This window comes from Vipera ursinii, assembly GCF_947247035.1.
Source record: "Vipera ursinii genome assembly, chromosome: 3".
Lineage (NCBI taxonomy): Eukaryota > Metazoa > Chordata > Lepidosauria > Squamata > Viperidae > Vipera > Vipera ursinii.
Window position 1 is genome coordinate 38786256 of NC_139516.1, and position 13011 is coordinate 38799266.

Sequence of the window (13011 nt, forward strand, 5' to 3'; positions counted from 1 at the left end):
TCCTTTTTTTTCTTTTTCTGTGAGTGAAGCTATTATCAATCCAAATCTGGACAGTCAGGATAACCAAAGACTTCTTAACGCAGGCTGCCTTAATGCAACCCTTACGATAACAGAAGAAAATTATCACATGTCACCACAGTTGGTTTTTTTTATTTCTTGTTGTAAGAATCTTCTGGGTCTTCTTCCAATAAACAAGGAGAATCCTAAATTGCCTCTTAGATAAACAAAACAATCAGCCACAGCCACATCTATTTACTCAACAACATACGTTCCATTTTAAATCTCAGCAAGCATGGATTCCTGGAGAGCATACATGTTTCTATAGATGAATAGTTAGAATATCCAAAGATTTCAGCCATTCAACCACCCAAGTTACTTGCTATCCATTCCAATTTGTGGAACAGTAAGGAGTTTTGGGGTCCTAATCATTTCAAAACTCATAATATCATTTATCTAGTTCTGTTGGCTTAAGAGGTAACAGAATGAAAGGAAGTCAGTCAAATATGTTTCAGTGAAAGTGGCAGTAAGAAAGCAGATAATTTGTATGATGCATTCTTCCACACTCAGGAAATCTATGTTCTTTGTCTCACAAAGCAGCAGAGTTAATGGCATTCTCTTCGATAGAGATGCACCAGTCAAGCTGAGGGCCACTATTGGTTTTTCAGAGAAGGCTTCACTCAAAAGAATGGATAGAGACAAAGGGAAATTAAATGTGATTATATTCAAGTCTAATTAAAATTAAAGTAGTTTTTAACAATGACCATGTTTGCTTCACATAGGTTTAATTGTTATTCCACATGGGTTTAATAATTTGCTCCTTATGACACATTAACAATTACAATTCACTAGGAACCTCTGGAAGTTCAAGGCTATTAGGGCCATATGCAATCCTGAGTCTACATTCAAGATTGCTTTTTGCTCTACAGCAAAAAGTGTCACTTGTGGCAGGTATCTCCCATGATTCAGCCTTCCATTCCATACAAGCTATTTTTGAGTAACTATGAATGGACCATTTTAATACTATCCAGTTCTTTTGTTCTTTTCATAGAACAAAACCAGAAAGCTATAATTAAGAAATTATAGTAGAAAGTTTCAGAACAAGCTTAGATTCAAAGCCATCTCCAGGAATATATAGCTGCAGAACATTTCACTGCATTAGAAGCCAAGGGCATTGTAGTTTCTCACCCTTCTTCATATACAGAAGCAAATTTAATTGCCATTTTGATCTTACTTCAATATTGGAATTGAATGATCTTAACTTCCATTATACTTGAGAGTGAAAAGTGAGTCTAGGTTATAATGATAAACTAGTAGTGCACACAGCATTGTTACCACAGGTCTCAAGGCTTTGGATGAATAGGCAAAATATTGTTACTTACGAATGATTTCTATCTAGAGTTAGAGTCAGATTGACAGTTTGAACTAGCTCATTGAATCTACAAAAAAGGAAAAAAAAGAAAAAGAAAGTCTGCAACTCTAGAGAAGATATTTGCCATAAGTTTAGCAGTGACCCATTAAGAAACCATTAATCATCATAGAATGATATCTTTGGCCCCGTAAAAGGCAGATCTAAGTTGCCAGCTATGAGCAGCTAGATACAATTAAAGAAATGTTCTTAAACTTTGTGTCAGAAGATTATTTATGATTCTTGTTGCATTTTCAGAGTCTCATTGAAACCTCAATGAAAACAGCTAACTCAATTTTCAGTGTAAACATTTTAAAAATGGAAAACAAAGCTTTTCAATTTGGATATGGGAAGAAATCCTTTTCTAGGCCATCAACTTCTGATTGGTGGTAATGATCATGTTGATTTGTCTTTCTGTATTGCAGAATAGATTAGTGCACTTGGAAGACCCATATGGTTTATTAAATTAAAAAATATCTTTAACAGGATATCTATCTCTTTCATGGATTATTTTGTTTCTGGTTGTAGAACTAAGGATGCTTCTTGCCTATGTAGGATGGTCAGTATGTGATGTGGTGTGGTGTGATTGCATATGCACAATCCTGTTACAGTATTATCATAGTTGAAATCAGCCAACACTGAGTCAATCCTGTTTTAAGTAACCTTTCAGTGAAATCAAGAATGCCTTACTGAGACAATGATTTGCCTCCATGTACTAAAATTCCTTTCTTCTTGTCCTCCCACATTCTGCTAATCTAGTATTGGATAAGACTAATTTTACATACACATACTTTTTAAAATGTCAGTGGTATTGCTCTTTGCCAGAGTTAGAATGACTGCCTGTGGTATTTTGTGATCTATATTCTGAACTACTACTCACAGTGTCCTGTAGAAGAAATATTAAGCATATAATTCCATCATAGTTAAAAGTTGATACATTTCAGTTTTATTCTTTGATTTAGTATTAGTGAAGTCCAAGAGGATATACAGGATTTTTTCTCAACTGCAGGTAAATGGGTGATTAAACAGGTTGGCAGGAAGTTATTTAGAGGCTTAAAGCTAGTTAAAAATCTCACATATGGAATGAGTTATTTTTTTAATGCATTATGCTAAGGAAATCCACACCTGCAAAACTCAGAAAACCCTTATCATTTTCAACTACCAAACCAAGTTCATGGTTTTGCTTTTGACGTAGAAGGCATTAAACAGTTTGGGATCAGAATTACTAGAAGACTACTTTTTATTACTTTGTTGATCATTAAGACCCTCAAATACAGGCTCTCTGTGTTGAGATTAATTGTGTCACTGTGGGCTCCAGGCCACAAGATTAGAGGCAGGATAATTCTCCCTTCCCAGAATTTGTCACCTGAAGCACAATCGTTTCATCTTGCTTCTAATAATTTAGCTATGTTGTCTGATCATGTCACTTTGATACCAAACATATTGGCTCAGTTCACACATCATACCACAGTTGTTTAACCATACTGAATAAATCACAAGCAGCTGGATTCACTCAATACATTAAATCAAAACCAAGGAAACTCTATTATGGTTTAGTTTGACTTGTGAAGTGATCCACTATCCACACTGAAATCCTCATAAAGTAAATGCTTGAAACGATAATCTTATAGTAATCAAGGTGTTTTCAAGGGAATAAGTAATTGCCTGGGCAAAGGAGGGGATCCCAATCAAAATATGTCTCAGTATTTCAAATGATTGAATATTGTAAACCATCCAGAGTTCCTTGTGGTAAGATGGGCAGTCAATAAATTTAATAAAATAAATAAGTGGATTGATACTTTTCATGAAATACAGTAAAGTTAATTACAATATGATCCCAATGTTTTTTTTCCAGGACTTTCTCTACACCTTTTTGTTTATTGGGCCATTTTTAATTTTTGATTATTTATTTGTACTTTGAAAATGTTATTTATTTATATCCTGCCTTTATTATTTTTACAAACAACTCAAGGCAATGAACATAGCCAGCACCTTCCTTCTCCTATTTTCCATCCGACAACCCTGTAAGGTGAGGTGAGGTGAGAAAGGGTGACTGACCCAAAGTCACACAGCTGTCTTTCATGGATAAGGTGGGACTGGAACTCACAGTCTCCCAATTTCTAGCCTGGTGCCTTAACCAGTAGACCAAACTGGATAACATGTCATGGGAAGAAAGTCATGATGGTGGTGGAACTCAAATGACCCGTCTGCTTCTGAACCCTGTTTAGAATCCTCAGGAAATCTTAAAGTGCTTTTTCCCACATGGCATAATAAACACGAATAAGAAGTATGTTAATAAATTATTATTTTAAAATACCTCATTTCATTTACTCAGTTTAGTAAAAGCTTCTCCAGGTTTGTTTTTTTTTAAAATATCCAACTTCACGTCGACTGTTTCTTTTTCCCTTGGCAGATGTCCAAAGTTGACATGGGGACCATAGAACTGGAGAAAACACTCATCAATTGCTAGGCAATGGGCCACATTTTTTCTTAGTTTCCCTGTCCATTGACTTGGAAAGGGCAATATGTTAATATTATAGTAGTGGAGTTCTGAGTAACTGTTTGAATCATTCAGTTGCTTATTGTGGCTAGTCGTAGACTAACTGGAGAAAAGACATGATGTATTTTGCAATCTGCACAAGAAACACTAAAAAAACCCCCACCTAAATGCTTTTTGAGCTTATAATGTCTATTTTAAATAGTGTTCCATAAAAGCAGTAATAGTTTAGCTGCATCAAACTCTTACTATTTTGTTAAGCCTTTATAGAAACAGGGCTATTTTAGTCTGCTACAATTTGGAATGTTAATTTACTCATGAACAGTTACAGTTCAGAACACATACAGGTCACATACCGGAAAACCTGGTTTAATTTCAGTGAGGGGTACATTTGTTTCTTTTTCCTTCATTCTATAACTGCTTTAAACATACTTAGAATTACTTATTTTTATAATACTGAAAGTATTCCCACATCATCCCGTCAAAGGAATCCCTGAAGTCAGAATTCTTTGTGAATTTTCTGTGACAATATGTCGACATAGGAAAATAAGATATTCACAATTGGCATTTAGTTAATTTCTAAATAGCTCCAAATGCACTCTGCACCTACAGGTGATTTTAAAACTATTTCAAATAATTCCAACAAAAGACAAATGTAATATTTCTCTCATTGTGCCCCGGAGTTCTGCAATTTATTGTATATGAAACTTTAAAAGCACAATAGCTACTGATAGCTGCTGCCTGTCATAATTCTGATGCTTCTGCTCACCTCCTCTGTTTGCCACCAGAATGTTAATAGCCTTAGGAATTTGATGGATGGATATAGATAATTTGAAGTTATTAAGAACTTTGAAATTCCAAATGAACTTTATAATTTAGGGAATTCACTTATCTTTTCAAAACAAATCATCAACAACAACTTTATTGATTAGCCCTTGGGCCATATCAAAGTACAAAGTTCCAGCAACAAACCGTCACCAAAACTTGATAAAAACAATCCAAAATGGAATTTGATAAAATACAATTTAAATTGGAATTAAAATACAATTTAAGTTGAAATAGTAATAAAATACAAATTTAAGATATAGATAAAATATGATAACATTATATTTCGGAGTCGCCCTTACAATCTACCCCAAATCAGTCCCACATATGCAGATCTTAACCGGATCATTTTGTTTAAATACTGTGCTATGTTGAATGTTATTTTGAAGTTCTGGCCGGACATAAGGTAAGTTATTTTGATATGGGGATCCCAATGGGTCATTTGTTTGGTATATAGACCAAGATACCTGTCTCTCACCCTCTTATACAGACAACAGTCAAATAGGATGTGAGCCAGGTCCTCTACCTCTGCCGCTCCTCAAATGCAGAGACGCTCATTGTACGGTATAGCATGAAATCTCCCATATCTGACCATTGTATCAAGCTGTTCGAATCTCGCTCTCGTAAATATCTCCCTAAGATGTTTTGGGAGTTGTAACTTCAAATAACTGTCCACTTGAAAAGTACATTTGTATTTACTCAGCCATTTCAAGTTACCCACCTTACTAAGGATAGCTATATCAGTTTGTGCTTCTATATCCTTAATTCTTTGGGCAACTCTTTTTTTAGATTGTTCTCCTGTTACGCAAGAAACAGGAAGGCCACAGCTTCTTACAAAATTTGTTAGTTTGGTGATCCAGGAGATTTGTGATTGCAGTTTTATTTGCTCTAGTAGGCATAATTTGGGGAGTCTATCAGTCTCCATTTCATTAACTTTGCACCAGTAGTTATAAGCTCTAATTTTAGATAATGCCTGAATTGTATGAATTCCCAATTCAGCTCTAACTGCTGCAGCAGATGTTCTTGGATCAAAATACATCTCAGATGCTGGGACTGTGTTTGTTCTAAAACTGTGGTTGAATAAAGACCCCAAATTTCTGCTCCATACAAGAGCATTGTCGTAACCTTAGCCTTATAAACTTTGAGTAGTGGAGCTAGGGACCCTGGGTAACTATGGTTCTTTAGTTTGAGCAATAAATTCAAATGGGCTTTTGCTCTAAATGTACTTCGTTGATGATGGCAAGCCCAAGATCCAGTCTTGGAAAAAGTTACTCCCAAATATACAAAGGTATTAACCTGCTCAATTGGTTCACCATCTAATTGCCACTTATGTCTCTGATGGTTTCTTCCAAACACCATTATTTTCGATTTGGATTTGCTAATAATTAGGGAGTTATCCTGGCAATAAGAGCTGAATCTTCTTAATAGCCTACGTAATCCTACTTGTGAGTATGATAATAAAATCATATCATCAGCATAAAGCAAGCTGTTACAGTAAGTATTTAGGATCATCGGCATGTGTACCATGGTATCCTTCATTAACCCTGGCAAGTCATTGATGTATAAATTAAATAATAATGGGGCCAGGATACACCCTTGCCTTATCAACAAATCATTAAGCAATCGGAAAAGTACAATAATAAAGATACTAAACTATAATCATCATCATACTCTCTTTTGGGTGTACCCTTTCTCTTCCATTTAGCATAATGGTAAGGTGGGTAGGGTAGGTCTTATCTGTCCCTCTGATAGGTGTGGCAGTATGAATAGCCAAGAGCAGCCTTCTCCAGTTCTGAAGAATGAAGGGCATGCTAGCTTAGACAAAGCTAGCCAAAAGCATAGCTGGTTTGTTCAGTTCCCTTTTTCTGTCTGTCTTTATTTCCCCTTCACTGTGAATCTTATTAGTTCCCTCTTCACATTTGAGACGATCACTAGACATTATTTCCTTCCTGTAAATAACAGCCCTGTATTTTTACCGCCCTTCATCTGAGCTTTTTTTATTTATATTTTAGTTTACTTATATCATTATTTTTATAAATAAATAAGGGGGCAAACACACACAATACTCCTTCCTCTTCCTATTTTCCCCACAACACCCCATTAAGGTAGATTGGGCTAAGAAAGATGACTGGCTCAAAGTCATCCAGTTGGCTTTCATGCGTAAGGTGGGACTAAAACTCATAGTCTCTCAGTTTCTAGCCTGGTGCCTTAAGCATTAGAGCAAATTAGCTCTCTTGAGTCTGCTTGCTACTTGGCCTTTCCATTTGCTCTTCCTGATTATTTACCCTACTATCCTTCTGCTTGGAATATGAGATATTATTTTGGAAGGACGCCAATTTAAATCTTATTTTGCTTACAAACTGATTGGACAGCATTAGATAGCCAATTTTTTTGCAACTCAGTTATAACCCTAGCTCACTGTCATAATAAAGATAATACTCTTGAGTCCCTAATTTGTGGTTTAATCACATCATCATTACCATGGACCTTGGCAATTCTGTACATGTCATGGTGATTGTAATTATACATATTTATGCACTTTTATGGAAAGTCGAACATTGTAAAATATATATTCAAGAAAATTTGATCTTTGTTCTCGTGCAGGCTGGGAGAATGTGGATACTTTGAGGAGGAACAGTGGTTTTCAGTTAAAGAGCCGAGTGAAGGAGCGTTTATGTGAGGAGGGGAAATGTATTTGCATTCCTGTTGATGTGTGGTGTTAGTGCAGTCTCAAACATATGTGCTTGCATGTGGCTCAAGACTTTTAGTTTTAAAATAGTCTCCTATTTTGTAATTGCTCATTTTACTTTCAGCTATAAGTAAACTCTACTTAGTTATTTACACCAAGCTTGTTTATTGTACAGATTATGTTTGGAAGCCACATACTGTAGCTCTAATCTACTCCAAAGAGTTCTAAAACAAAGCTTGTGGCTAATGTTTAGGGCAGATCTTTAAAATGTTTATTGACTGCCTTGAATATATGATGTGTTTCAGTATAACTGATCGTTTTTGCTTGTTTGTGTATTATTCAGTCTTAGTAATAATGGTTGACAAGAAGTTATTTATCAGCTTTGATTCTAGAAAACCTTTTAACTAGAGCAGAAGAAGGCCTCTGGTATGCTTCTTTCAATTTACTACATATGCATGAATTATTAAAAACAAGTTGCTATTTCAGAACTTTTTAAATGATTAAGCAATATTTTCATATCTCAATAGCTTCTAGTACAAGCTGATGAAGGTATACTTTGAAATAATACCAAGAGGTTTACAAATGATACATGTCTATGCACATGGTAAATCTTAAAATAACAATGATTTCTTTGATTTGCTGATTTGTTCTTTTCATTTAATCAATCTAAACGATCAAATAGCAAAAACACTGTGAAAAGGCTGCAAATTTTGTACCTCAATTCTCAACCAATCATTCTAGTATTTACGTAATAACTAAGCCTTGCCTTCAGGATCTAGCTGTTAAAGCTGCAATCTTTTCCAACTTACACAGGACACATACTAAACTCAATGAAATTATTCAGTTAATCCTGCATTTTTGTGTTCCACCAAAAGAAAATGTCAGGGATTAAATTTTAAGACTACAATTTTTATTAATTAGTTTTTTATGTATTCTAAAGTACTTCGTATAAGTCATCATTCTCTTCCTGTTTACATAACCATTTCAAAACATGATGCACAATAACAAGGTAGCATTTCCCAACTAAGTCTTCTGTAACTTACATAGAATTTATCTGGCACACATTTTTTAATCTGAGATACAGTAATAGTCATTTACAATTATTAGGAAATACATGCACACAGACTATATAGAAACCATCATGCTGTAGAAGTCCTACAATTCATGCAGGGTTTGTGAAGCAATCCATGCTATCCCTGATATTACTGAAAATTCATAAATTGGTTGCTGTTTAGAAATGTGTATTAGATATTTTCTCTTAGTGATAACCAAAATTGATGTAGCGTACATTAGGATTTAGTTCCACAAAGCTGCTGGAAGAAAAGGACTAGCATTTTCCTCTAGGCACAAGTAGAGAGGTCAAGCATCATTTCCCTCAAAGCTTTGGCAAATCAAATGAAAATATATTCTACCTACTGTTGGTACTTTTATGCTAGTGATGCTACCTACTTGGGCCTGCAGAATAAAATTTAAGCCCCAAACTGTAGAAACAAATTCCCTAGATTTCAGCATGGCAGAAGGTTGCAACCTTTTTTGCTCTGTGAAGACTTTACAATACAAGGACTTATAAATACAAGATAAACATGTCACCATCTAATAAAATAATACTTAAGGCACTACAGTTTGACTCTTGCCCTCCCCCTTGCTATTTATAGGGAAGGAATTTGGAATCACTGCTCCAATCCTGCCCTCTCCTTTTCTCCAAACCCATCAATGAATGATAAAAATGAACTTCTTCAGATTCTCTGACTTAACATCATCTGCTTTTCAGAATGCAGGCAATGACTAAGCACACATAAATGGATATGATTAGGAATGGATTTCTAAAATTGAAAGCTTGTATGTAAGCTTTCCCCTGAAAAATGGAAACTGAAAAGGAAAAGAAAAACTCTTTATGTACTCTGATCCAACTTACTTGCGTTCAGTGAGATTAAACTGCAATATTTATTTGGGAATAAATCAGAGTAAGAGAAAACAATGGAACACAGGTACTGAATTAGGTATGACTCACTTTTTCCACAATTTACTTATTATTTTGGTGTTCACGTGATTCAGTGAGCAATAAAATAATGATATTCAATTTTCTATCATGCCCTAAGCTAACATGTATTACCATCACAGGATTTCCTTCTCCTTCTGGGATGCATTATCATACACCTATCCAACTATGTGGTCAATGGCAGCTGAACAGCTATAGTAGTTCAAGGGTTATTTAAATCCAGTTGGAATAAGCTCCTATCTTGAACTTTCAATTGTTGCTAAATATATGCTAAATGCTGATATCCCAAAAAACAAACAGATATCTTCTTTGCCTTCCATCATCCAGCCTTCTTATCTGGTATTTGGCAAGTCACTTTCAAGGCAAAAAGAAGAGTCATATTCCATCTCTACCCCCCCCCCCCCCGCAAGCCTTTTACCTGTTCAGGATGGCTAAGCCTAACAACTTGACAGTTGCAGTTATAACATCTAGTAGGTTTCACAGAGCTTTATCTACAGATTTACTTGCAGATAAATTGCTGGACATCTGAATGTACTGTACATTTGCCCAAACTAAGCAGCCAAAATTACGGTACATTTAAATATTAGCTGAATGTGAACTCTTCACTAGGGCGATTGGGTGAAGGAACATGAAGATTCAGTCTGTCTACCATGTAAAGAATGAAGGATGTCAGCGGCAAGAGGCCTAAGGAATGGATGGCAGAAAAGCGCTGGACGGCCCAGGCGATTCCACGATAAGGCCCGAGGGGTGACGAAAGGAGAAGAGAAGCTCCGGACTAGTCTTTCCGGCTATTCCTGGGAGTAGAGACAGTCCTGCACACAAGTTCCCGCTTCTGCCATAATCCTCCAACGGGAAGCCTCCACTTGTGTCCTCAGCCACCGCTGTCCATTCGCTTCCTCAGCGAAGGCACTCACTCCCGCGCCTCTCATCCAGGCAGCAGCGGAAGGCCGGGTGAGGCAGACTGACGGCTGTGGCAGGTTGAGACCGAGAACTATTCGCAAGACTTTTCCGAGGAAACGATTCTGCCCAGAGGCGCTCATTCTGCCGCCAACGGCAGCGGCGCCAACCGTGACGGGCCGAGGTGTGGGATTTGGGCAGCCCCGCGAGTTGGGCAGAGAGGCTTGGAGCTTCTGTTCCGTCCCTTCGGAGGGAACGCTCTCTCCGTCGAAGGCGGCCCTGGGTATTGCCGAAGCCGCCTGGCCCGAGGTGGTGCCCGGACGGCTGAGAAAAACGAAGTTTCGGGAGCGACGGATAGAGCCGCCCTTCCCGCAACGCTGGAGAGGAGATACCTAGGCAGCAACACTCCCTCAGGAGAGGGCGGGAGAGTCCAAACCCGGAGGCTATAAATCCCATCCTCCATGACCACCGCAGGGCAGGCCAGCTCAGGCTGGGATAGCGGGAAGAAAGTTCGAAGCAGAACCGCCCTGAGTCCTTCGGGAGAAGGGCGGTATAGAAATTCAATAAATAATAAATAAATAAACTCAGGGCGGAAAAGGCAGAAGACAGCCAAGTTCTCCTGCCTCAGTTCGGGAGCCTCAGCCGACAATTGCTGTCAATTGCGCTGCCTTCGTCCGGCTGCTTGCGCCTCTTTGGCCTCTTCTCCGGTGGTTTTTTCCGCGAAAAGCCTGGGCCCTCAGCTCGGCCGTCGCATTTTAGCCAAGCGTCTTATTCGCGGCCAGGCCCTGACTTAGATTATGGTTCAGGGTGTGGATTTGGTTAATCGGACGGTCAGTGCGACTTTCCGTGGCTGTGTCCGTCCGTCGCGCTAAGCCAGGAATGGGTTTGCCGAAAACCAAGTAAAGCCAGTGTTTCTCAACCTGGGCAATTTGAAGATGTGTGGACTTCAACTTCCAGAATTCCCCAGCGAGCAACTGCTGACTGGGGAATTCTGGGAGTTGAAGTCTACCCATCTTCAAGTTGCTCAGGTTGAGGAACATGGAAGAAGCCCCCTCCAGACTTAGCGCGAGGTGGAAGCTAATCGTTCTCCCTCCCTCCCTCCCTCCCTCCCTCCGGGGTGGGAGCGAGGCAGGTGGCTCTAAGGAAAAGTGGCGGACGAGGGCCATTGGCAAATTAGAAATTGATCCCCGGATAAAAGGAAGGGGGGTTTGTTTTCCCCCCATGATCTCTCTGAACTCCCGCTGGTTTCCGAGGGGAACGCTTGTGAGGAAAGGCTGAGATGCGATCCGGCGAGAGTAAAGGGATCCTTTTCGGGGTACAGATGCTGCCTCCTCGGGTCCACCTGCAGGTTGAAGCCCGTTCCGCGCCTTCAGGCCTTTCCACAGGTGAGGAGCCACGCAGGCGTGCTGCGGGGCGGCTCCGCAGGCTCCATCGCTCAGGCGCTGGCCCGGACTTTGCTGTCAAGCGGAGGCTTTGGAGCGCGGGAGGCGACACAGAAGAGGAGGGGCTGGGTCCCGCCGTCCCGATGATAATCGCCGGCTGCTGTGGAGTCCCAACAGTTTTGTGGGCCGAACATGATAAACCTGTAGCATGTTAACCGAGTTTAAGTCTTGTATGTTTAATGAGTCTTTTTTTTTTGGTTAATTTCTGGTTCAGGGAAGGCATCGCGCGAGTCCCGAAGCCCAGCTCAGGTGATGGAAGAGGAAAGGACCGCAGCTCGTGTCCGCGAGGCACGACGCCATACTGTTCGTAAGCCTGAACCGTTGGACAGCCTCCGCCCGCATCCCCTTTCCGAAATCTCAGCCCGCTTCCTACGTCAAACTCGCCCGGTTTTTTAGACAGCTTCTCTCGGATCGAACCGTTTCGGAAAAGAAATGCCTGCTTCTTGTCCACGCATCTCCCGCCGACTTTTCAAGCTGCCAAGTCCCATCACCAACTGTGCCGGGAAGAGGAACCTCCTGCCTCTTGGGGGGTCAGATCTCCGGAACCTGCAGCCCCGCAGATTGATCCGGTGTAATTGAGAACCCTCACCATCTTCTGAATCCACCCCAGAATCCAGGCGCTCTGCATATGTTCAGGCGCACCCCTTTTTTAAAAAAATATCACCAGCTGTGGCAGCTCAAAAACACCCTGGAACTGAGCCCACTTGAGCACCACCAGTCAGCTGCCGCATCTCACTTTCTAGACGCGAGAGAAAGTTTCCGGGCAGCCGTCCCTTCCCGCTCCCGCTTCCCCCACTCCCCCGCGGACTTACCACCACGACGAGTCCACCCGCGGCGTGAGAATCAACAGAGTCAGCAGCAAAGGCAAAGCGAGGCGGGAGCGGATTGGCCTGCCCTGGGACGCTCGTCTGGTGGCTTCGGGAGCTCTGGCAATCCTAGCGGAGCTTGCCAGACGGTTTGAGCCAAGCATAATTCTCTTTCGCGGGAAGCGGAGAAGGAAAGAACAAGCCCCAGATCGCAAAGAGAAGAAGACGGATTCCTGGACCTCCAATTGCCCGGGGGGGGGGGGGAGTTGTGGGAAAGAGCAAACAGAGGCGGCTCTTAGGTTGTCCCTGAAGGCGGGAGTCACGACTCTTCTACCAGGGCTGCTGCGTTAGGCATGGCTTCGGAAGGCGGCCAAGTCAAACTAATCTAAATCCCAGGGCGGGCCGGCTGATTGCCTCCTGAGATGGACTGGCCGTCTCCTGGGCTGGCAGG

At 40.4% G+C, this 13011-nt stretch overlaps 1 protein-coding gene across 1 annotated transcript in view; it reads right to left on the reverse strand.

Moving 5' to 3' along the window:
- The window catches only part of WNT2B (Wnt family member 2B), a gene marked incomplete at both ends in the record, with an annotated part of 35032 nt that extends 22308 nt beyond the window's left edge, over positions 1 to 12724 (reverse strand). Inside the window, one exon of the mRNA XM_083360376.1 lies at positions 12567 to 12724. Coding sequence (XP_083216502.1) covers positions 12567 to 12724 — 158 coding nt within the window. The remainder of the gene's footprint in view (positions 1 to 12566) is intronic.
- Positions 12725 to 13011: the final 287 nt, after the last annotated feature.